Below are 26,465 nucleotides of genomic sequence, written 5' to 3'. Positions count from 1 at the left end.
ACAAATTTTCCATTTGGAGTTAAAGAAGGAAATCTGGAGATGCTAGGGTCCAGAACAAATCACAAAAGTCCTGGAGAAACTCAGTAGGTCATGCACCATTCAAGTAAAAGGAAATCAATGTTTGGGCCTGAACCCTTTTGTGGAGAATGTGGAAAAGCAGGTAGATGCCTGAATAAAAAGGTGGGAGGAGTGGGAGAAAGAAGAAAGGGAAAGGGGCAAGAGCATAGGCTAACAGGGAAGAGGTGGACACAGGTAGAAGGTTGGAAGAGAAAAAAACTGAGAAGTGATAGGGGAGACGGCATAGGACTAAGAATGATAGCTCTGTAACAGGAGAAAGAAGGGAAAGGAGCAGGAAGAAAGGTGATAGAAGGGTAGGAAAAGAGGGACTAAGAGAGTTAACAGAAATTGGAGAAATCAATTTTGATGACATCTGGTTGGAAACCACTGAGACAGAATACAAGGTGGTGCTCCTGCAATATGTAGGTGGCCTCCATTTGGCATTACAAGAGGCCTTGGCCAGATGTCAGTGTGGCAATGGTGTATGGTATTAAAATGGTTGGCTGCTGGGAGGTTCCTGCTTTTATAGTGGACAAAACGAAGGTGCTCAACAAAATGATCTCCCAATATGCATGCAGTCTTCTCGATTTAGAGGAGGCTGCATCAAGAGCATTGGATGCAGTAAATGAGCCCTACAGATTCACAACTGAAATGTTGCTTCTCTTGGAAGGACTATTTGGGACACTGAATAATGATGAGGAACGAAGTGAAAGTGCAAATGTAGCTCTTTGTTTAGCCACAGGGTTAGGTACCGAGGGTGCAATTGCTGGGAATGAATGAAGAACAATCGAGTTATGATGGGAGTGGGTGCTATGGAAAGCAGAAAGGGGAGGGGAAAATATGTCAGGTGGTAGGATCTCATTGTAGGTGGTGGAAATTGCAGAGAATATGTTCGATGTGGATGCTGATGGAGTGGTAGGCAAGGACAAGGTGGAACACATTTCCATTCTGATCCCAAAACACCCAAGAACTCATCACAATATTATGGTAAAAGAAAAGTGACCATACCCTTCTGAATTAAACAATTCTATAAATTAAGAAATTTCTTATCTTAGCTCTAAATATTTGGCCTTTCTTCTCAAGGTTACGATCCCACCAGTTTTAGATGCTGCAGCTGAACAAAACAACCATTGAGCAGTATCCTGTCATAACCTCAATGTTTCAATTATTCTCTAGTTATTTCCAAAAAGAAATCTCCAACAAAACATTCCATCACAAAGGTGACCCACATGAAGCTGGTATTAAAAAGAATTTTATAAGGTTTCAAAGATTTGTGAAAGGCCGAAAGATTGGGCCAAAGAGTAATAAAACAAAGATTGATCAAAAGGGAAAAAACAGAATACAAGAGTAAACTATCAAAGTATACATTTATGGGAGTTTTAAGAGAAACTGTAGCAACAATGTTGCAGTACGAAATGAAGAATGAGAAAATTATCAGACGTAGTCAAGTCAAAATTCAGTAAAAGTCATTTACTCAAACAGTCACACGCAGCTTTTAAAAACCCCGCGCGTTCCAAATGGTGTCATCGCATTGTGACATCATGATGTCACTTGGAACCTCCTGAACCGGTTCCATTAAGCCTCCGGTGAGCCACTACAAAAGAAAGCTAAGCATCTGTCCCTTGAATGTACATTAAAGGAATGGCAGAAATGTTTCATAAATATGTTTTGAGTGAAACACGAAAGTCTGCACACTATGATTATAGTAAAAACACACTAAAATGCTGGAGGAACTCAGCGGGTCTTTTCAGCATCCATAAAAAACAAAGATATATAGCTGACTTTTCAGGCCTGAGCCATTCTTCAAGGAATAAGCAGAATGAGCCAGAAACAGGGAATTTCAGAAAGTCTCAGAATTTGGACAATGCGGCTGGGAAAGAGATCCAGAATAACAAAAGGTGTTATTTGGATATGATAAGGGACAAGGTAAGAATTTATCATGTTTGTGTGAAGGGAAACAGGGAAAACAAAGAGAGACAAAGCAGTGGGAAAGCAAGAGGGGAAGATGTTTTTTTTTGGGGGGGGGTTTAAACAAAAGCCAGAGAAGTCAATATTAATGCCATCCGGTTAGAGGGTGCCCAGTCAGAAGATGAGGTGTTGTTCCTCCAATTTGCGGGTGGTCTCAGTCTGACGTGTCTGTCCATGGTCTTAGTGCATGACAGCAAGGGTAAGGGATGGGGGATTGAAATAGGTAGACAAGACGAGGTGCTCAACAAAGCGATCTCCCAGTCTCTCCAACGTAGAGGAGACACAAAAGGAGCACCGACAGTAGATGACACCTATAGATTCACAAGTGCAATGCTACTTTGTAGCGAACAAAGTAAAGTGCGTGGAAGAATGACACACACTCAATGTGACTGTAGTCAAGACTGCTTTTATTGCTCTCCCTGCCCTTGCTTATATAAGCCCAGCTTCCCACCACTGGTCCTGGTTTTCCTGCCATAGTCAGCAGAAGTGACCTCACTGGTGTGCTGGCTGCTGATTGGTCAGCAGTCCCACCAATGTTCGCTGTTTCCTGCCGTGGGGCTGTCAGCCAGGAAGAAAGGCCATTAGCCTGTCTGGGCTTTGTGAGACCACCGTGTTCATCCGCCATTTTACACATTGGGTCACCTCTGAGGTAGCGGACTGCTATATGACCCCCCTCCCCCACCCCCAGGACTGGTGATTCGGGTGCTGTCCTTTAATTTTGGTGACCTGCCTCTGCTTCACAGGGGCTGCATGGTTGCCGGTTGGTTAGTGTCCAGGTGTGCTGGTTTGAGGTGGTCAATAGTGAAGGTCTCCTCCTTACCACCAATATCCAGCACGAATGTGGATCTGTGTGCCTGGTCACTTGGTAAGGCCCCTCATATGTTCCCTGTCGCATGTCTTTAGATCTTTGGGGATGAATGTTTTGGGTTGGCCGTGTGGGTAAGGCTGTGTCAGGGCTAGAGTGCCAGTTGTTCCCTCACTTTTTCCAACTTCACCACTTGTGGTTCTTTTGGGTCCTTAGTCATTCCCTGGGATGACTAAGAGCGTGGTATATACCATTTCCGCCACCAAGGTGTTGAAGTCTTCTTTTGGTGCCATGCAGATCTCCAGGAGGAACTATCTAATGTGGTCCCTTAAGCCGAGCCATCAGCCGCCTTCAGATGTCCGTGGAACTGCTCCACCAACCCATTGGCCTGGGAGTGATATGCTATGGTGTAGTGGAATTGGGTTCCCAAAAGGTTAGCCAGCACTGTCCATTGCCTTGAGGTGAATTGCTCACCCCTATTTGAAGTCATGTGTTCTGGGACTCTGAACTTTGCCACCCAGGCGTTGATCAAGGCTTTGGCATAGGCCTTGGTCGCTGTCTCTGCCAGTGGGACTGCTTTTGGCCATCTCGTGAAGCGATTGATCATCATCACATGGTATCTTGACTCCCGGGAGACAATGACTATGTGGACATGGCAGAACCTTTGTCGTGCTGGCTCAAAGGTTTTTTTTTTGGGGGGGATGGTGCCTTGATGTGTGTCTGTTCTTTCAACATCTGGCAGTGTGCAGGTCTTGGCCCATTGATTGACCTGCTTTCAAAAGCCGTGCCAGATGAAGCTGCTGGCTACCATCTTGATGGTGGTCCTGATGGCCAGGTTATGCACTGCGTTAAAAATCTGCCATCTCCAGCCTACTGGTACGATGAGGCGGGGATACTTCGCAAAGGAGCATCTGGGTACTTGGCCAATGGTGATGTGCTCTAGCCTGAACCCTGAAACTGCCATCCTGTACACATGAATCTCGGGGTCTGCCTGCTGTGCCTTGGCCAAGGCCGTGTAATCTATCACCTGGGATAGGGTCTGGATGGATTGGATCACCGGGTGTGACAATGCGATGGCCACCATGTTGGGTTTCCTGCCAATATTTCCATGTCCATGGTGAACTCAGACAGAGTACAGATGCCTCCGCTGCCTGGCCGACCATGGGTCCGACACTTTATTGAAGGCTTGTGGTCTGTGAAAACCTTAAATTGCCTCCCCTCCAAAAAGAAGCTGAAGTGTCAGACCACAAGGAACAGTGCCAAGATTTTGTGGTCAAAGGCGCTGTATTTAAGTTCAGGTGACCTAAGGTGTCTGCTAACGAAAGCCAGGGGCTGCCACTGTCCTTCGATCAACTGTTCAAGTACGCCCCTGACCACTTGGAAGCGTCTACTGTGAGGGTGGTCGGGGCATCTGTCTTGGGGTGTACCAGAAGCGTGGTGTTGGACAGTGCATCTTTTGCCTTCTGGAATGCTCCCGACGCTTCCCTGTCCCAGGTAACATTTTTTTTTCTTCTCTGTCATTAGTGCGAACAGGGGGACCATGAAATGGGTATGAAGCAATCGCAGAAATTGATTGTGTGGAGTTCAGTGAAGCGCCTGACAGCCTCTACCATTTCAGGCAGGGGTATTGCCTTGTGTTTGTTAATTCTGTGGCCCAGGAAGTCTATTGTCTATAATCCAGACTAACAATGGGCTGGATTGATTGTTAGGCCAAAGTTGCTCAGATGAGTACACAATTGTCTTAGATAGACCACGTGTTCCTTGCAATTGTGGCTGGCTATCAGGATGTCATCCAGGTAAATGATTACAAACCTGAAGTCCCGGCCCACCACGACAATCAGCCTCTGGAAGGTCTGAGCAGCATTTTTGAGCCCAAAAGACATTAAGAACTTAAACGGCCCAAAGTGGATGATAGTGGTTTTAGGGATATCATTGGGGTGGACTGGGATCTGATGATAGCCCTAGATGAGGAGGACCTTCAAGAATAACATGCCCCTTGTAGGTTCGCGATGAAATCCTGCATATGTGGCATAGGATATCTATCTGGTGTGGTGGCCTCATTGAGGCAGCAGTAGTCACCACATGGCCTCCACCCTCCTGGTGCCTTTGATACCAAGTGCGTGGGGGAGGCGCAGGGACTGTTGGAATGCTGCAAGATCCCCAGTTCATCCATCTTTTAAAATCTTTTCCTTTGCGAGGTTGAGCTTCTCGGGAGGAAGGCAGCGCGCCCTGGCATGGAGTGGGAGGTGCCCTGTCAGGATGTGGTGGTGTATCCCATGCTTGGGCTCAGTTGAGGTGAACTCTGGCACCATGATGGAAGGGATCTCCTCCAGGATGTGAGTGAATTCATTTTTATACACTGTGAAAGAGCCCAGGGGGGGCTGGTAACTTAGCTTCACCCAGGAAAAAAGTCTGGAAGATCCTGGCATGCACCAACTGCTGCCCTTTGAGGTCCATTGGCAGACAGTACACCCAGAGTAAGTCTGCTCCCAGGTGTGGCTGTGCCACAGCCGCCAATGTGAAGGTTCATGTGAAGCAGCTATTTCCAAGGTAGAGTGGGATCGTACTGTTCGCTACCTTCGGGGCCAGGTTGAGGGGTGGTGGGGAAGGATGCTGATCTCAGCACCTGTGTCCACCAGGAAATGCTGACCTGAGAGAGAGTCCCAGATGTGGACGAGGCTTTCTTGATGGCCAACTGCCGTAGCCGTTAGCAATGAACGGCCACCTCGTTTCCCTGAAACACTCAGTGTTGTGGGGGAGGGGGCAGCATCAATCAGTCTCCGTACTCCATCGTTGTTGATGAAAACAGTACTGGCCGATGGGGGAATCCACTTGTCTTTCCATTGATTGTTGTGGCCTTGTCATTCGCTGAGCAACCATTCCACCACAGCACTGCTGTCCCTTTTTGGTCTCCAGGGCATGTCTGCCCGGGCTGCGACTCTCCCGGGGTTGCTGAAATCCTTGTCAGTGAGCAGCAGTCTGATATCATTGGGCAGCTGTTCCAGAAAAACCTGCTCGAAGAGCAGGCAAGGCTTATGCCCTTCGGCCAAAGCCACCAAGTTGGCTCATGAGGACGCTTGGGGCATTGTTCCCCCAGGACGTCCTTGCACAGCATTCAGGTGGTGCGCTCATGCTGTGAGACCCCGAAAGTGCGGGTTAAAAGCTCTTAGAGGGCATAATATTTGTCCTGTTCTGGAGGCTGCCACAGGAAATCAATGTCCTCTGTTGCTGTGTCCTGGATGAGTGAGCTCACCACATGGTAGTACTTTGTGGCGTGAGCGGAGATATGTCAGAACTGGAACTGGTGTTCAGCCTGTTCGAATCACACCAGTGGCTGCGATGTCCAGAAGGTTGGCAACTTCAAGAAAACTGCATGGAGTATTGACTGATCTGCCATCTTCGGGTCCAAATGCTTTTTGGACTGGTCGGGGTCATCAATACAGTGAGCGCTACAGCAGAGAACGAGAGAATGACACGCTTGATATGACTGTATTCAGGACTGCTTTTATTGTTCTCCCTGCCAGTGCTTCCCACCACTGGGTCTGGTTTTCCCGCCATTGTTGGCAGAATTGCTGTCATTAGCGAGCTGGCTGCTGATTGGTCGGTGTTCCTGCCTATGTTCACTGTTTTGGCGTTCCTACCAGCGTTCACTGCTTCCACCATGCGGGCTGTCGGCCGGGAAGAAAGGCCATTAGCCTGAGTTAGCTTTGTGAGATCGCCGTGTTCGTCTGCCAATTTGTGTATTGGGTCGCCTCCGAGGTTGCGGACTGCTACAACTTCACTTGGAAGGACTGTTTGGGACCCCAAATGATGGTGAGGGAGGTGGTGTGGGCACGAGGAGCATCTCCTGAGGTCACAGGGGTGGGATCCAAGGGGATAATTGCTGGTGATGGAGGAGTGGACAAGGGAGTCACGGAGGGAATGGTCCCTTTGGAAGGTGGAGAGGGGAATATGTGTCTAGTGGTGAGATCATATAGTAGGTAGCAGAAATGGCAGAGGAGGATGTGTTGGATGCAGAGGCTTGTGGGGCAGTAGGAGAGGACAAGAGGAATCCTGTCCTTATTGCATGTGGGAGAAGAGGGGGTCAGGGTAATAGAGGATATGCAGGTGAGCGACTTGTTGATGCTAGTAGAGGGAAAGCAATGTTGTTTGAAGAAGGAGGACATCTCTGATGATCTGGCATGGAAGTCCTCATCCTGGGTGCAGATGCGATAGAGGAATTGAGAAAATGGAATGGAATCCTTACAGGGGACAGCATGGGAAGAGGTGTAGTCGAGGTAGCTGTGGGAGTTGGTGGATTTATAGAAGATGTCTGTTGAGAATTTGTCTCACAAAGAGATCAATGAAAGGGAGTGTTGTGTATGCACTCACACAATTAAGACTCGAAGACTTGATGCTTTCTCATCCTTTACTTCTATTAGACTAACATGGCTACTGACAAGAGTTTATATATATATACACACATATACACATGACGCTCACGTCATGATGTCCAGCTGAGGGCGGGCTTATACCCAACACTCTTTCTCCTCCCACCCCCCGTGATAAATGCTGACTAACTAACAAGATTACATCAGGCCCAGGACTACAAGTGAAAATTAGAATACATTTCATGAATAATTATAATTATAAAAGGGAAAACATTTAATAACAATCATCGCACATCATCCTTAAAGCATTCAGGTGGTCTTTCTCTTTTGGACTGCCTCGGCATGGTTTGCTGCGCCGGTCTTTGCTCATGACCCGTAGATGGTCAGGTCAGTGGTCGGTATGAGGAGACTTTCTCACCCATTTTCAATGTTCTAGATGCGGTTTGTGGCAATGCTGTTTTTTTTCCAATCGGAGACCCAAACCTGAATGAACTGTGGACATCCTGGTCCATAGGTTGCGGCCAAACATCAGTTCTGCTAGGGTGTATTTTGTGGTAGACTGCGGCACGTTTCTGTATCCCAATAGGAAATCTGCGATTGTGTGTGTTTCGTTGCTTTTTTGAATGGTTGTACAAAACGTTCTGCCTCTTGGGTGATAGAGTGTAGACAAAATATGTCTGATATTGTTGTTACGCATAAATTTTTCAAAAGGTTCAGATACAAATTGAGGCCTATTGTCCACATCTAATTCATGAGGCAATCTGTAAGTGGCAAAGATACCTTGTAGACAGTCAATCGAGAGATCTACTAAGGTGTTTTTTAGCTAAGAAACTAGTAGCCATTTGGAGTGTGCATCCACAGATATTGGGAAAGTCTCACCCATGAATGGTCCAGCAAAGTCTACATAAATTTGATGCCAAGGTTGGGATGGCCATTTCCATGGGTTAGCTTCAGCTTGCGGCAATTTTTGCTGCATTGACTGACATACTTTGTATTCTCTTACTGTTGTTTGAATGTTTCTGTCTATGGAGGGCCACCAGACATGCATATCTGGGCCAGTGCCTTCATTTGTACCATTCCCGGATGGTTGTGGTGTAGTTCTGACAACATGGTAGTTTGCCATTTGGCTGGAATAATTGTACGGGTACCCCATAGTAAACATCCTTCTTCGACTGACAGTTCATGGTGGCGTGTGTGGTAAGGTTTTAAATCTTCTGGAATGACTTCAGATTCGGGCCACCCATTAAGGGTGAAGTATAGAATCTTGCTCAATGTTGCCTCTTTTTGGGTTTCCTTTCCAATCATCAGGGCTGTAATGGGCAGTTGTTGAAGTTGTTCTTGGTTGATCACTGCTGCCTCTGCTGTCCACTTAATAATTTCTTCTCGTTGTTCTGTCTCGGGTGATGAGGCATCTGCATGACTGTTGAGTGTTCCTGGTTTATGTTTTATGTCATAATTATAGCATGGCCCATCTTTGAATTCTGGCCACAGCTAATACTGGTAAACCTTTGTGTGGCCCCAAGATTAAACTAAAAGGCTTGTTGTCTGTGATCAGGTTGAATTTTCTTTTTTTTTTACACCAAAAATTTTTGCCACTCCTTTTTCTAATTGGGCGTAACTGTGTTTGCTTGTGGTTAATGTTCACGAAGCATACGCTACCTGTTGCTCACCTTTTTCTGTGATTTGGGATAGTACCACTCCTAGTCCCACTGGTGAAGCATCAATGGCCAATGTAACTTCTTTACTAGGGTCGTAGCGGATCTGTATCTTATTTGTTGAAGTTAGTATTTCCTTTAGTTGATCAACTGTGATTTTAGTTTCTGTGTTCCAATACCATGTTTGATCTTTCTTAAGTAATTGGTTCAGCGGGCTGCATAGTGTCAACTTATTAGGGACATGTTTTCGTAGTGATTAACAAGTCCTAGTAAAGACTGTAATTCCAATTTGTTGCTTGCGTATGGGGCCTTGCAAATGGGTTCTGTTCCTGCTGGATTCATTTGCACCCCCTTGTTGTCGATTGTAAACCCAAGATATGTTACTGAGGGGCGCACATGAAGACATTTGTCCTTTCATAATTGTATATTAGCCTGTTGTAGTCTGGTTAAAACCTTTTCAAGGTTTTGTAAGTGTTCACTGTCGTTTCGGCCCGTGATAATGATATCATCTAGGTAACACCCAACTGAGAGTCCATGTAGTAATTTGTCTATTGTTGCTGAAATTCCATAAGGCATGCGTGTAGAGGTGAATAGTTCCAGATGGGGATTGATTGTCACATATTCCCTTGAATTTTTTATCCAATTCTATCTGTTGATATGCTTGTGACAAATCTAGTTTTATGAACTTTTGCTCTCCGTTTAGTGCTTAGAACAATTCTTCTGCCTTAGACATGGGTGATCGGGTACTTTGAGTGATGGATTGATGGTGACTCTCTGTAATTGCTGTTTGCTTTTCGTACAGGTACATTGGTGAATTGTATGGGTTCTAATATACCTTCATGTTTTAGTCTGTTTAATTCAACCTCAATTTTCCCTTTCATAGCAAATAGGACTGTTCTGGTTTTGAAGAATTTTGGTCCTGCATTATATTTTAATTGCAGTTTGGCTTGAACAACTTTGATTTTTCCCAATTCTTGTTGGAAAATCATTGCAAAGTTGTTGAGGATTTGGTGAAATTCTGGCTGGGAGGTGTCCACGTGGTTTACATGTGGTATGGCAGTCTCTTCAATCTGAGGCTCCTGCAACCTCACACCAAGACACAAGAGCAACTTGTCCGTGAACTACTCTTTGCAGACGATGCCACTTTAATTGCCCATTCAGAGCCACTTCTCCAGAGCATGACGTCCTGTTTTGCGGAAACTGCCAAAATGTTTGGCCTGGAAGTCAGCCTGAAGAAAACTGAGGTCCTCCATCAGCCAGCTCCCCACCATGACCACCAGCCCCCCCACATCTCCATCGGGCACACAGAACACAAAACGGTCAACCAGTTTACCTACCTCGGCTGCACCATTTCATCTGATGCAAGGATCGACAAAGAGATAGACAACAGACTCGCCAAAGCAAATAGCGCCTTTGGAAGACTACACAAAAGAGTCTGGAAAAACAACTACCTGAAGAAACACACAAAGATCAGCGTGTACAGAGCCATTGTCATACCCACGCTCCTGTTCGGCTCCGAATCATGGGTCCTTTACCGGCATCACCTACGGCTCCTAGAATGCTTTCATCAGCGCTGTCTCCATTCCATCCTCAACATTCATTGGAATGACTTCATCACCAACATCGAAGTACGCGAGCTAGCAGAGTCCGCAAGCATTGAATCCATCCTGCTGAAGACCTAGCTGTGCTGGGTAGGTCACGTCTCCAGAATGGAGTACCATCACCCTCCCAAGATCGTGTTCTATGGCGAGCTCTAGAAGAGGTACAAGGACTGCTTAAAGAAATCTCTTGGTGTCTGCCACATTGACCACCGCCAGTGGGCTGATCTCGCCTTCAACCGTGCATCTTGGCGCCTCACAGTTCGGCGGGCAGCAACCTCCTTTGAAGACCGCAGAGCCCACCTCACTGACAAAAGACAAAGGAGGAAAAACCCAACACCCAACCCCAAACAACCAATTTTCCCTTGCAACCGCTGCAACCGTGCCTGCCCGTCCCGCATCGGACTTGTCAGTCACCAATGAGCCTGCAGAGAACGTGGACATACCCCTCCATAAATCTTCGTCCGTGAAGCCAAGCCAAAGAAAAGAAGAACCAATATCCAGCCAGTCTAAGGGAATGGGTTGTAGCAAGTTTCTTCCAAAAAGTGCTAGTCCCTGGGGATCTACAATGCAGAGAGAAAGTGTTTTTGGTTGCTGTTGATTGCATTGTACTTGCACTGTACATTTTCTAAAAACTTTGATTCTGTCTCCTGTAACAGATCTTAGAGTTATTTCAGTTGGTTTTTTCAGGAGGTGTGGTAGCAAGCGTTTCTTTACATGTAATGGCATTAGGAACACCTCTGCCCCTGTGTCTAATTCCATCTTCAGGGGGTGTCCATTTATTTTTAGCTGTATAAAGATGCTGTGTTTCCTCTGTTTATTCCTCAGATGTGTAATATCTCAGGAGCTGAAATTTCAGGAGCCTTGAAGGTCAGCCCTTGGGCTGTTATCACAGTCGTTGCTAAGTTGCCTCTCTCTCTCTGCAATTGTTTTGACTTTAGCTGCCTGTTTATTTGCAGCCCACCTGCACTTTATAAGGGAACATTTAGCTTTGATATGTCCTTCTGTTATGCAATAGAATTTTTGAAGAAACAGTTTTATGGTTGGTGGTTGTATTTCCCACAATGGAAGCATTGTTGGCGGGAAGACCTCCCGACCAATAGGTCTGCTTGACCCACATCCAAGTTTTTATCTGCCACTGCAGAGCTGCAGGCAACCCTGTATATAATTTGTAACATAACGTCTTCAATCCATTGCTAATAATTTTTGCCTTGCTTGCCGATTTGCCAGCACCATCACTAATCTGTCTCTCAGTGCCTGATTTAGAAAATGCTCAAAATGACAGTGCTCCACCAGTTTGCACAGCGATGCCAGGTATTCACTTACTGTTTCTCCTGGTCCTTGTCTCCTTTCATACAATCATTGCCTTTCTGCCATAACTGGTTGTTTGGGGCTTAAATGGTTCCTTAGAGCTGTGCATAATTTGTTGAATGTCTTCATCCCTAGATCCTCCGGGGCTAGTACGATCTGAAGGAGGTTGAATGTTTTGCTGCCCATTATACTGAAGAAGAGGGCACGTTTGCCATTTACTGGATCTTCCACAATATTGTGGGTTATGCAGTAGTGGTTAAACCGTTCTACATAGTTATCCCAACTTTCTTCTACTTTGTTGAATTCCCCGAATTTTCCCTCTGCCATCTTGGCATGCTTTTGCCTTGATCTTCTGGCGGGAATTTGTTGGGGTTGTTAGGTAGTAGCTTCCTACCTTTCTTCTGTTGTTTTCCTTCTCACAGTTGGTGCATGGAGTATGTGTAGGGTTCGCTTTGTTCCTTGTCGCCACTGTTGTGTATGCACTCACACAATTAAGACTCTGAGATGTTGATGCTTTCTCAACCTTTACTTCTATTAGACTAACATGGCTACTGACATACAGGGTTATATATATGTGGAAGGGTGACATCATGATGTCCAGCAGAGGGCGGGCTTATACCCAACAGGGAGAGTGTTTCTAGAGATGCACCAAGTGTATTTAAGGTCAGAGTGGAAGTTGTCAGGAAAATGGATGAAGTCAACGAGCTCATCATGGGTACATGAGGCAGCACCAAAGTAGTCATCATGTAGCAGAGGAAGAGTTGAGGGGCCTTTCCTGTGGAGGCTTGTTGCATCGATTGCACCATGTAGCCAACAAAAAAGGAGGCAGAGCTGGGGCCCATGTGCGTACCCATGACTACCCCTTTGACCTGGAGAAAGTAGGATGAGTCAAAGGAGAAATCATTGAGGATGTGGACAAGTTCTACCAGCCAGAGGAGGGGTGACTAGTTAGGTTTATTGTCCAGAAAGAAACAAAGAGCTTTAAGGCCTTCAGTATGGGGGTGGAAGTGTATAGGGATTGGATGTCCACAGTAAACAGGAGGCGATCGAGTTCATGGAACTGGTTGAAGTGAAGGCATTTGAAGGGCCCTGCATGTTGGTGGGGAGGGATGGACAAGGGGGACAAAACAAAGTCAAAGTCAGTGGAGAATAATTCTGTGGGGCAGGAGCACACGGGCACCACGGGTCTGTCAGGACAATTAGGTTTGTGGATCTTGGGTAGGAATTAGAAATGGGCAGTGCGGGGTTGGGAGGTGACCTGAGGCAATGAGTTCAGAGATGGTGTGTGATACATTGGTTTGATGAGTTTTGGTGGGGTCCTGTTGGGAGGGGTAAGTAAGATGTGGTGTCTGAGAGATTCGCCTGGCTTTGATCAGATAAAGGTCAGTGCGCCAGACCACAACAGCACCACCCTTGTCTGCAGGTTTGATGGTGAGTTTCAGATTGGTGTGGAAAAAGTTGAGGGACAGGCATTCCAAGGGGGTGAGACTGGAATGAGTGAGGCAAGTAGTGAAGTTGATAGGGTTAATGTCACAGCAGAAGTTGGAAATATAAAGTTCCAGAGCAGGCGGAAGACTGAAACAAGGTGTCTAGAAGGAGGAAGAAGGTTTAAAGCAGGAGAAAAGATCTGTAGTGGGGTTTGGAGAATTGTGGATGTGGGAATAGGCATGGAGACAAATCTGACAGAAGAAGAGTTCACTTCATGGTGTGCGCAGAACTTGTTGAGGTGTAGATGAAAAGGGGCAAAGGTGAGGCCTCTACTGAGGACAAAGTGCTCAGTCTTGGGGAGAGGAAGGTCAGAGGGGATAGTGGTCCAGGAAGGGGTTGGAGCAGGTTCATTGGGGTGGAAGGCTTTGGGCAGGGCTGGATCAGGAGGTGGAGGGAGGGTTGGGAAAGTCAGAGGGTGTAGAGAGAGAGAGATCATGCACAAGAGAGGAGAGGAAAGAGAGAAAGGAAAGAGGGAGTGTGTGAGAGAGAGAGCAGCCCTGCGCTCCCTCTCTGCCTTCTGCAGCGACTGCTCCCTCCGAGGCTCCCTTGTCCTCTCCTCTCTCCCACAAACTGTCACTTTGGGACTTACTCCTGTGACTGCAGGAGATCCTCCACTTACGCCCACACTTCCTCCCTCACCACCATTCTGGATCCCAAAAAGTCCTTCCAAGTGAAGCAACATTTCACTTGTCAATCTGCAGGGGTTATCTACTACGTCCAGTGCTACCGTTGTAGTCTCCTCTACTGGAAGATCACTTTGTTGAGCACCTTGGCTCTGTTCACCGCAATAACCATGGCCATCCATTTCAATTCCCCATCTCATTCCCTTGCTGACAGACATGTCAGATTGAGACCTCCTGCAATTTGGAGGAACAACACTTCATTTTCCAAATGGGCACCCTCCAACTGGATGGTATTAATATCGACTTCTCTGGGTATTAAAATAAAAATTTATTGTCACGAACAAGTCACGAAATTCGGTTTTGTTCAGGCTGCATCATAGTGCAAACATTTGTATTATAAACCATCTTACAACAATAAATATTTTTAAAAAGTGCATGAACAGTAAGGCAGTGTCTTTGGTTCACTGATTATTCAGGAATCTGATGGCAGCAGGGAAGAAGCTATCCTGTGCTGTTGAGAGCTCATCTTTAGGCTCCTGTACCTTTTCCCCGATGGTAGCACAGTGAAGAGGCCATGGCCTAGATGGTGTGGGTCTTTGAGGATAGAGGCTGCTTTTTTAAGACACCGCCTCATGTAAATGTCGTCGATGGAGTGGTCTAGTGCCTGTGATGTCACAGGCCATGTCAACAGCCCTCTGGAGTTTATTCTTGTCCTGAGAGTTGACGCCTCCATACCAGGCAATGATGCAACCAGCCAGAATGCTCTCCACAGTACACCTGTAGAAGTTTAAAAGTCTTCGGTGATGTAGCGAATCTTCTCAGACACATCAAAGTATAGCTGCTGGTGAGCCTTCTTTGTGATTGCATAAACATGGAGGCTCCAGGACAGATCCTTGGAGATGTTGACACCCAGGAATTTGAAGTTCACTACTGAGCTCTTGATGAGGAATGGGCCGTATTCCCCTGACTTCCTCCTGAAGTCCACATCATCTAATTGGTTTTGCTAATGTTGAGTACAATGAGCTAATCCATCTCCCTCCTGTATGTTTCCTCATTGCCATTTGTCATTCAGTCTATAACTGTGGTGTCATTGGCAAATTTGTAGACAGCATTGGAATTGTGCCTGGCCACACAGTCATGGGTGTATAATGAGTAGAGCACTGGGCTAAGCATACATCCTTGGGGTGCGCCCGTGTTGATAATCAGTGAGGAGGAGATGTTGTTTCCAATTTGTATTGATTGTAGTCTTCAGATGAGAAAGTCAAGGATCCAGTTGGTGCAGAGACCCAGATGGTGCAGAGACCCAGAGTTTGTAGCTTCTTGACCAGAACTGAGGGAATAATGGTGTTGAAGGCTGAGCTGTAGTTACTGAAGAGCATATGTATGTATGAGTTGTTGTTTTCGAGCTGATCCAGAGCTGAGTGGAGAGCCAGCAATATTGCATTTGCTATGGAGCAATTGTGACAATAAGCGAATTTCAGTGGGTCCAGACCTTTGCTTAGGTACGTGTTAATTCTGGTCAAGACCAGACTCTCAAATGATTTAATCACAGAAAAACGATCACACTACTGGGTGATAGTTGTTGAGACAGCTTATGTTGCTCCTCTTTGGCACCAGGATGATTGATGCCCTTTAATTAACCCACTCCTCATTTCTTTCCTGTTGCCTTCCCCCACTCTCTCTCTCCCTTTTCCCGGTCTCCTTCACACAAGCATGATAACTTATTACCTCGTCCCTTATCATATCCAATTAACACCTTGTGTTGGTCTGGATTCCTCCCCCAGGCACCATTATCAGAATTCTGAGATTTTCTGAGATTGTCTGCTTCTGGCTCATTCTGCTTATTTCTTGAAGTTGGGTTCAGATTTGAAATGTCTGCAATATACCTTTGTGTTTTTTTTAAATGGATGCTGAAAAGACCAGCTGAGTTTTTTCAGCATTTCAGTGCATTTTTACATGAGTAAGCTTTGTTTTCTCAAATGAAGACACTAAAATATCAAGAACAGATGAAACACAATTAACCAAGAGGGAAAGGTCAAAGGAGGAATATTGAGGAGAAGGAGTTGGAAGAAACAGAGAAAGAGTGAGGGAGTGAGCAGAGTAAAGGTGGGTGCAGGTAAGGTTGAAATGAGAATGGCAGAGGCAGAGAAGACAATAAAAAGAGAGAGAGAACAAACACAGGTAGATAATTCAAGATTTCCTTAGTGCCTCTCATCCAGATATACTGCCTCATAGTATACAACAAGGGACAACTCAGTTGTATTTGAGGATAGGCAATTCAATCCAAGGTAATTTAGAGAAACATATAATTACATCTGTGCCTGCAATCTTGGTTCTCATATGATCAATGGATTTCTGATGCTTGAATCAAGGACATTATTTAGTAGCTGCAAGACACTCCAGGCAAGCAGGATGGACAGCAAAGAGGTTGTGGTCTATATCAATACAAGTAACAGGCAGAAATAATGAGATTCTGCTGGCAGTTATAGATAGGAAAATCAAAGGTAAAACCGAGCTCCTTGAATGACAGATGTCAGGTTAACAATGAAAGTGAGAGCCATGCTGAATGTTCATATCTCAAAAAGTGAAGTATAAAATTAAGATATGGACTGAACAGAAGAGTACATATAACAAGGAACTCAAATATGTATGCCATCTTTGATGGAAGCTCATCATCAGCATGAGCTTCATCTTTACCTTTTGTATTACTTCTGATTCAATAAACTTTGCCGCCTCATACATCCATTGATAATGGATTTAGTTTTGTATTTTTTACCTTAATAGTGAGCGTCTTGCAGTGACCACAGCATGGGAATCGTGAATGATTCTGCCTTCAGAATATAACAGATCATTACAGTTTCTCTCTCCTGTACCAATCGCAACAACTTCATAGGGCTTTCCATCTAAATTTAAAAAGTAGATTAAGTAAAATTAGCTGCAAAGAACACATAGCTCAAAAACAGCCTATTAGACAAATCATTTATTATTGTGATTTGAGGTTTTGTTGCTATGAATCATCCTCTATACATCTTTGTCTGATCCTTATTAGTTTATTTTTCAAATAATCCTTTACCCCTCACAATTTGACATAACAAGCTAAGTGGCTACTAATTTACTCCATTTAACGATGGAAAAGTCATATTATACATTAACTACAACTTCCCTGTCAAAACCACTTTTTATCTCTAACATGTCTATTTTTTGGCTGCTGCTTCTCCAGACATTTTCCTCTATACCTCCCAGCTTAAATCACTTCGCCCATTGTCAACAAATCAAATCTCTTCACGTTGAACCTTTCTCCACCCTCCAATAATTCCCCTCACACTAGGCCTTTTTCACGCCTACCCCACCACTATAATTCCTCAATTCCTATCATCCTTAACTTTTCCCCACTTCTACCCTTATGCTCCTAATTACAAGCTTGCAATCCATCAAGGGTAAACTATAATCAAAAATTGTCAAGTAAACTTATGAACAAAAAGATGTCTCGGCATCTTTCTTAAGTTGGGAAAGTAAAGCCCTTGAACAATGAATGATATAGAACAGGAGTGGCCAAGTTTGCTTAATGCAAGAGCCACATATGATAAACTTCTGTCGGTTTGAGAACTGCAAGACATCAAACAATATTACATACATGTCTTTTTTACATGCATATTTTGTTACAAAAATGTTATATAAAGACATTCATGTATGTAGCTTTTAAATTGTTAATTTGTGTTAGTTTCAATAATCAAAAGGTACACAAACCAAATAATTTCAAAATCCTGACTTTTCTGTAGAAATCTCTCCCAAGGAAGGAGTAGAGGCTGCCTCCTTTACTATATTTAAGATACAGTAAGATAGATTTTTTACGTCGTAGGGGAATTAAGGGTTCTGGAGGGAAAAGGCAGAGCTGAGGCCATGGCCAGATCAGCTGTGATCTTGCTGAATATGAGAGCAGGCTCAAAGGCCTGATCGACGACGCCTGCTCCTGTTCTGATGTGTTCTCTTCGGGAATGCTGCTGCCTCTGGTCTCTGCAGATACCTATACCTCTGCAGCATCCATAGCTGAGTGCACGACATGGAAAGCAACCTGTTGCAAAGCTCTCCTCTTCCCTGTCCCATCATCCATTCCCCTCTTCCCAGTTGCTGGCAGGATGGAGGGAGTGGCCACTGGGGTATGGAGTGGTCTAATCTGTGCTGCCCTTTAATCCATGGGCCAGTGCATGCCCATGGCCACTGACACGACCTTCACTGGTGATACCAGCTTCAGCTCTATTGTGGCTTGGTGCTTGGATGAGGTCCTTATTGGATCCCCCTCCGACCTCTCTTCCCCATCTCCGTCTTCTTGCTTCCCCTCTGCCAGAGGGCCTGGACAAACACCCTGCCTCTGGGGCAGGCCACATTTCTTCAGAGATTTCCTGGCCCAGCTCTGGTTTCCTGATCCCTGCGGCTGGTCTTGCAAAGGATGCTCAGTTTTGCCCAACCCTCCAACTGCACACCCCACATTGGCAGCACTCTGCTGTGGTGTGTCCTGGCCTGAGTGAAGAGAACTCTACTCTGGTGCGCACTCCTTGCTGCGCTTCTCTGCAGGGTCCATTCCTTCAGTGCCCATTCCCTCTTCTTATCACACAGCCTGGACTGTGACTGTCACAGGATTCCCTGGTCTGGCTGCAGGGATTCTGAGCATCTCAGGGTGACATTAGGTGCCCAGCATCTCCTCCAGCCAATATATTTCCACAAGCCACACATTACATGTCATAGAGCCACACATGGCTTGCAAGCCATGGTTTGGCTAGCCTCATATTTTGCAGAACAAAGAACAGTATAGCACAGTATAGGCCCTCCGATCCATGACGTGGTGCCGAACTATAAACCTACTCCACATTAATCTGACATTTTTCTCCCTCAGAACATAATCCTCCATTTTTCTTGCAGACAAACCTATCAAAGGATCTTTTAAATATCTCTGATTGTCATCACCCTTGACAATGCATTCCAGCTATCTACCCACTCTATTTTAAAAACCTACCTCTGACATGTCCCCTAAACTTTCATTCACCCACATTCAACAGATGTCTTCTGTTATTGGCCAATGGTGTCCTGTGGAAAAAAGGTGCTGGCTGTCCATCCTATCTCTGCCTTTCATCCTCTTTTGCTCCAAAGAGAAAAGCCCACTCTCTCACAAGGTCCTTGTGAGTAAAGGTTGAGAGAGAGTAAACCTGCTCTGCACCCACTCCAAAGCTTCCACCACCTTCCTAAAATTAGATAACAAGAACTGAACACAATCTCCTTAATTTATAGAGAGTGAAAGCATGCAGATGGCAGATTCATTACATAAGCTAGAACCCAGGATTCAGAACAATTAGAGGGAAGTAAAAATAAATGGAGTATTAGAATATACAGATATAAAGAAAATACAAGTTCTCTCCTGATTGTACAATGACCAAAGCTAATTTGGAACAAAAATAATGTATAAATGGAAATAGAGGGCATGATAACCTATACTAAATGACCTTGCATCGTTTACTGAGGAAAAAAATAGCCAAGCCATCACCACAGTTAAGCAAGGTAGATAGTCCAAAAAAATGATAAAATGGGAGATGTAAATAGTCTCCTAAAATTGCTGGATTTTTTAAAGGGTTAAAACTCTACATTTCCAAATTTTTTTTGGATAGGGAATCACCAAGCAAAGAAGAATTGTAACAATTATACCCTTGTTGATAAACCTGGTTAACCAGTCACTCATTATGTCCTAGACGAAGCCCATGAAATAACAAATCACAAACTAAATTAATAGGTGAGGGACTGACATGGCTAGAACAGGTAGATAGAGCAAGACCAAATGATTTAAAGTGATATTAGAAGTTGGTATACAGTGCCCTCCATAAAGTTTGGGTCAGAAATTTTATTCCCCTTTATTTGCCCATGCTCCATAGGTTTAAATTTATAATCAAATAATTCACATGTGATTAAAGTGCAAATTCCAGATTTTATTCAAGGTTATTTGACCAGATGGAAATGACAGCACTTTTTATACATAGTCCCCTCATTTCAGGGTATTATAATATTTGGGCCATAGCAATGGTATGTATATTGACATAATCATGTTTAGTACTTTGTTGCCTATCCCTTGCATGCAATGACTGCTTGATATCACCAAATACTGTGCATCTTCTCTGGTGATGCTCTGCCAGGCCTCTTCTACAGACATCTCAAGCTCTTGCTTATTTCAGGGGCTTTTCCCCTTAAGTTTGCTCTTCAGCAATATGGAAGGCATGCTCAGTCAGATTTAGATCAGGTGATTAGATCAGGTGATTAGCATGGCCATTCAAGAATTTTCCAGTTTTTAGCCTTTAAAAACTCCTTTGTGGCTTTAGCAGTATGTTCAGGATCATTGTCCTGCTGTAGGATGAAGTGCTGTCCAATGAGTTTAAAACCATTGAACATTACAGCACAGAAAACTAATCTGCGCAGAACTATTATTTGGGATTGTCCACTGACCTGAACCCATTCCATAGCTCTCCATACTCCTACCACCCATGTACCTGTCCAAATTTACCTTAAATTGAGTCTGCATTCACTACTTCAGCTGGCAGCTTGTTCCGCACTCCCATTACTCTCTGTGTGAAGAAGTTCCCCCAAATTATTCCCCAATGTTTTCCCCTTTCACTCTTAATCCAGGTCCTCTGATTTTTATCTCACCTACCCTCAGTCGTAAAAACCTACCTATGTTTACTCAGTCTATACACCTCAATTTTAAATCTCTATTAAATCTCCCCTTATTCTTCAATGCTCCAAGGAATAAAGTCCTAACCTGTTTAACCTTTCCCTGTAACTCAGTTCCTAAGTCCAGGCAACATCCAAGTAAATATTCTCTGCACTTTTTCTATCTTATAGATATCTTTCCTGTAGTTAGGTGACCCGAACTGCACCCAATACTCCAAATTTGGTCTCACCAATGTCTAATACAACTTTACCATAATATCCCAACTCCTACACTCAATATTTTGATTTATGAAAACCAATATGCCAAAAGCTCTCTTCACAACTCTACCCATCTGTGATGCCACTTTCAGGGAATTATGTATCTGCATTCCCAGATCCTTCTGTTCTACCGCACTCCTCAATGCCCTACCATTGGGGGGGCGTGGCAAGATGGCGTAGGGAACAGTCGAGCCTTCCAGACCTCTCCTGACTCTGATTTATTGTTTTGTCTTTAAGTGCCCGTTAAAGTTCTTTTAAAAGTTTATAAATAATAAGGTGTTGGATTAGTGCCTAATGGTTTATATGCAAAAAAAAGGTAAAATAAAACATCAACAGTCTGTTAAAAAACTACATTTTCCGAAATTGTCTGAGCCTACTTGTTTACAAGCCAGGACTCAGCGTAGAATGGATCCAGAGGAAGACGTACAGAGTTCGGCATTGAAGCTCCATTTTAAGCCGGTGAGGCTCTCTGAAGGTTGCACTCAACAGCTTTCAGAACAAAGGGCTGGGCGGGTGCCAGTTTTTCACACAACGGCCACTGTGAGTGCTGTTACTGAGACTTTGACAGTTGAATCAGCTGGGACGCCACCAGCTGGAGAGTTAAAGAGCTGTCATTCGACTGCTACAGTGGTGGCGCTGCAAAATGCAACTTCAATTATAACAGTTTTTCCAGACATCGATTCAGTGAAGATGATTAAAGAGATTTGGCTTAAAGATAACCCTGATCTTCAGTCTCCTGGCATTGCTGGGGGGACTTTGAGAAGGATTTTTATACGAAGTCAAACTGCGAGAAAAGATACTAAATTAAGGGAAGGGACAGAAGATCCTGTGGTCTCTAAGGAACAGCAAGACCCCATTATGCCTGAATCTACTTCTGTTGAAATGTCTGTTAAGGATCTTGAAGATAAGATATATTCTGTATCGAGTCACTTAGCTAATTTTGTGAACCTGTTTATTTCCAAGTTTAATGCGATGGCGGAAGTCATTAATGGAGCTTTTAAGCTTGAAACCATTGAAAGATTTGAAATGTGTGATCAAGGTTTAGTTGATGCACAGGATCAACTGCAAGATGAAAATAGAATAATTGAAACATTGCAGATCCAAAATAAAAATTTAGCAAAAAAGGTTGATTATTTGGAGAATCAATCTAGACGGAACAACGTGAAAATTGTTGGTTTGTCAGAAGGCATAGAAGGACCAGATCCAAGAACATTTTTTACTGAATGGATTCCATGAGTGTTAGGACAGGATAAATTCCCTGAAGGTTTAATACTGGAACGTGCTTATAGAGTTTTAGGAAGAAAATCTTTTTCAGGACAGAATCCAAGATCTGTTTTGATCCGTTGTTTAAACTATTGTGACAGAGAAACAATTTTACGTACGGCTATTAGAAATGCCCAGCCAAATAAATCTCCTTTGATGGTTCAGAATAATCCTGTTTTCTTCTATCAAGATTTGAGTCAAGAAATTATGTTTCAACGACGCGAATTTAATTCTGTGAAAGAACGGTTGTGGAAAAAAAGACATAAGGCAACATTCAGGTATTCTGCGGTACTGAAGATTTTTTAGGATGGAAATTAGCCAAAGTTCTTTGACAATCCTAAAGAGGTTATGGACTTTGCTCAGTCTCTACCAATCATGCAGTTTCAGGAACGATGTAGTCCTTCAAGGTCTCCAAAGAGAGTAGAGATGTAAGGTGGGATCCAGTTTTTTTAAAAGAAATGGAGGCAATGGTGACCGAAGTGGTAACGTTGATTTAAAAAAATAAATCTTTTATCTTTTTTTTTTGAGAAGAGTTTAAATAGTTTAAATAATGATGATAGTTTAATGAAATGGGAGTTGGGAGAGGGAACTGGGTGGGCACTAGTTTCCAAAAGTCATCAGCTACCTGTGAGTTATCTCACACCCAATATTTTGGGGGAGTTACCGCTTTGGGCGGTTTAAACAGGAGGAGGTAGTTGTGACCTCCGACCTGTTTTTTTTTTCTTTTTAATTTTTGGGTTAAGAAGTGAAGGTTTTTTTATAATTATTTTTTTTAAATAAATAATTTTTTAAAAACTCTTTGTTTTCTGATTGTAATTGAGAGGGAATTAGGAGGTTTTTTTTCTCTCCTTTTTTTCTCTTTTTTTGGGTTTTTTTTTCTCCTTTTTCTTTTTTTAAGAGGATGATGTCACAGAAGATAATAAGTCAAAAATTGAGGATGTTGAATTAGATGAAGAGGAAGATGAGGGGAAAGGTGATAAGAAGAAAAAGAAGAAAATTAAGTACAAATACATTGAGGGAGAAGAGTTTAATAAAATTAAGTTAATTTCGATAGAGAATTTTGAAGATGTTATAAATGGAGAATTTTATAAGAGTTTGAACTTTTTTTATATAAGGGGAGGGGAAGGGAATAAAAAGTTTATCTGATAGTTTTTCTAAGGGATGTTTTTGTTCTCTCGATATATTATAAAGGAAACGGTATTAATGGAAATTCTGTATTTATGTATTATTAATTATGATTTTTTGTATAACAGATATGTGGTATCTCTCGATATATTATAAAGGAAACGGTATTAATGGAAATTCTGTATTTATGTATTATTAATTATGATTTTTTTGTATAACAGATATGTGGTATATGATTTTAATATTTGAACTTAGTTTTAAAGTGGATTTTATTTGTTAAATACATGTATTATGTTTGATTTAAATATATGTTTAAGGGTATTATTTTAGTATTGATATTTTTTTGTTGTTAGTAATTTTTTGTTGTTGTTAAGTTTCATCCTTTTTTTTGTAAATGGGGTTTTTTCTATTTTATTTACAACATTGTTAATTAATTCTTCACTCTTTATTTGGGGGGGAGGGTTGGACTAATTTTAAATTAGATGATTAATGTTGTGTTATAATTATGGGGGGGGTTAATTTGTGTAGTTTAATGATGTAATATTCTAATTTTTATTATCTTATTTTTTATTATTTCTTTAAATGTAATTTTTATTTTATTCATGTCATAAAATTTTAAATAAAGTTAAAAAAAAATGCCCTACCATTTACCCTGCATGTCCCATCTCAGTTTGTTCTTCCTAAATGCAACATCTCACACTTGTTTGCATTAAATTTCATCTGCCATTTTTCAGTCCATTTTATCAGCTGTTCCAGATCCCTCCCCAAGCTTTGAAAGCATGCCCACAATGCCTCAAATTGTTGTGTCATCAGCAAACTTGCTGAATCAATTTACCTCATTGATATAGATGACAAACAACAATGATCCCAGTACCAATTCCTGAGGCACACCACTAGTCACCAACCTCCAGTCTGAGAAGCAATCACCACTACCTCTCTGACTTCTCCCATGGAGACAATATATACAGCTTTCCCTTCATCAACTTACCTGGTAACCTCCTTTTTAAACTTTATTTAGTAATTTTTCAATAAAAATAAACAGACTTTTACAGAATAAGTAGTCTAATAATAAAACAGTAAAACAAATCCATCCCCTCCCCCCTCCCACAACAGATCCCTAAAGGGAAGCTTAAAAATAAATAAAAACATTCAGTAATTTTCAATATTACTAAATTCATATTCTTCATATATGGTGTCCATATCTTAACAAAAAATCATAATTATTATGTAAATTATATCTGATTTTATCCATATAGATACACGACTTCACCTCATGATGCATCAAACTACATTTAACTCTGCTTCATCTTTCCAAGACATAGCAATACATTTACGAGCAACTGTCAATGTTAGATAAATAAACGCTGTCTGAAACTTATCCAACCCCAAGTCCACTAACCTAAGAAAATTTTTTTTGGATCTAAAGGAAATTGAATTTTAAACAAATTTTGAAGAAAATTCCTAATTTTAAACCAGAAAGGATGAACTCTATCACAAAACCAAACAGAATGTAGAAATGTTCCAACATGTAATCCACACCTAGAAGATAGATCTGAATTACTAAATCCATACTTTTCAATTTTTCAGGGGTTAAATATAACTGATCCAAAAAGATTATAATTAACCATACTATATCTTATATTAATTGATTTAGTCAATCCATCATAACACATATTTTCCCAATCCACCTGACTAATCTCACAACTTAAATCATGCTCCCATTTAATCCAGATGTGACTAAAAAATTTTAACCATTGTATCTTGTAATAATGCATACATTTCTGGTATAAAACCTTGATCTGAAAAATATGAAACCATAAATTCAAATTTAGTTAACTTAGAAATGTTAATTTCTCTTCCAAAATTATCTTTCACTAATTTGATAATAAACAGAGAATTCTCTAAAATCCCAAATTTCTCTTTTAAGCTGATTAAATGATAACAATTTAACTTCTTCAAAACAATCCTGCAATCTTTTTATTCCTTTAATCCACCAATCTTCTAAAACTCTATTATTCAATGAAAATGGAATCAATTTATTTTTATATATTGGGGTTTGAACTGATAAAATACCTTTTGATCCTATTAATAAATTCCTTTTAGTCCAAATTTCTAATAAATGTTTCAAAATTGGTACATTATATTTCTGTAGTAAGACAGTATTCCATTTAAATACAAACTGATGGGACAAGGTTCCAATATCACAGCCAATTCCACCCTAGCCCAACTTGGAGGGTTACTGCCAGGTCAATTGATGCATCAGTACTCTTGCTAATTTTCATTTCCATAAAAATTCTCAAACTACTTTATTAAAATCTTGAAAAATGGATTTCGGAAGAGAACAAGGAATCGATTGAAACAAATATTGAATTAGCGGAATAATATTCATCTTTATACAATTTACTAGACCTATTAAAGTTAAAGGTACATCTTTCCATTTAATTAAATCTGCTTTAATCTTTCTCATTAATGGTACATAATTTAAATTATACAGTGACTGAAAATTTACATCAATCATTATCCCTAAGTATTTCACTTTTATCCCAATTCACTTTATATCCAGATAATTTACCATATAATTCTAAACAATTTTGCAAATAAATTAAAGATTGATCTGGATTATTTAAATATATCAAAACATCATCAGCAAATTAATTAATCATATTCATTCTGTCCAATCCTTATACCTGTAATATTCTCATTCTGCCTGATAGCCTGAGCTAACGGTTCAATGACCAATGCAAATAGGGCTGGCGACAAAGGACAACCTTGATGAGTCGAATGCGTTAATTTTAAAAAGGAAGAAGTTTGACCATTTGTTGCCAGCCTTGCTACAGGATTATTATATAATGCCTTCACCCAACCAATAAATAAGGGTCCAAATTTATATTTCTCCAACACTTTAAATAAAAAAAAATCCATTCGACCCTATCAAAAGCTTTTTCAGCATCTAATAATACTACCATTGGTAGGTTGGGTTGCTGACGTGAAGCATTGATCGATGAAACCACTCTAAGACTATTATCCGAAGCATACCTATCTTTAATAAAACCAGCCTGGTCAGAATGTACTAATTGTTGTAAACACTTTGCTAATCTATTTGTTAATAGTTTCACTATTATTTTATAATCCACATTTAATAAAGAAATTGGTCGATAAAAAGAAACCTTCAAAGGGTCTCTGTCTTTTTTTTTGGTATAACTGTCATTATTGCACTCAAACACAAGTCTGGTAAA

General features: G+C 42.2%; 1 protein-coding gene across 5 annotated transcripts in view; it reads right to left on the bottom strand.

Annotated features, from left to right (window-relative positions):
- adad1 (adenosine deaminase domain containing 1 (testis-specific)) overlaps positions 1-26,465 on the bottom strand; it is a 148,050-nt gene that overhangs the window by 46,703 nt on the left and 74,882 nt on the right. For all 5 annotated transcript variants that reach the window (XM_069925186.1, XM_069925183.1, XM_069925184.1 and 2 more), the window contains one exon: positions 16,652-16,778. In XM_069925186.1, coding sequence (XP_069781287.1) covers positions 16,652-16,778 — 127 coding nt within the window. The remainder of the gene's footprint in view (positions 1-16,651; positions 16,779-26,465) is intronic.

The sequence above is a fragment of the Narcine bancroftii genome, chromosome 3 (genome assembly GCF_036971445.1).
Source record: "Narcine bancroftii isolate sNarBan1 chromosome 3, sNarBan1.hap1, whole genome shotgun sequence".
Lineage (NCBI taxonomy): Eukaryota > Metazoa > Chordata > Chondrichthyes > Torpediniformes > Narcinidae > Narcine > Narcine bancroftii.
The sequence above is the reverse complement of the archived record's forward strand: the minus strand, read 5'-3'. Positions and strand labels throughout refer to the sequence as shown.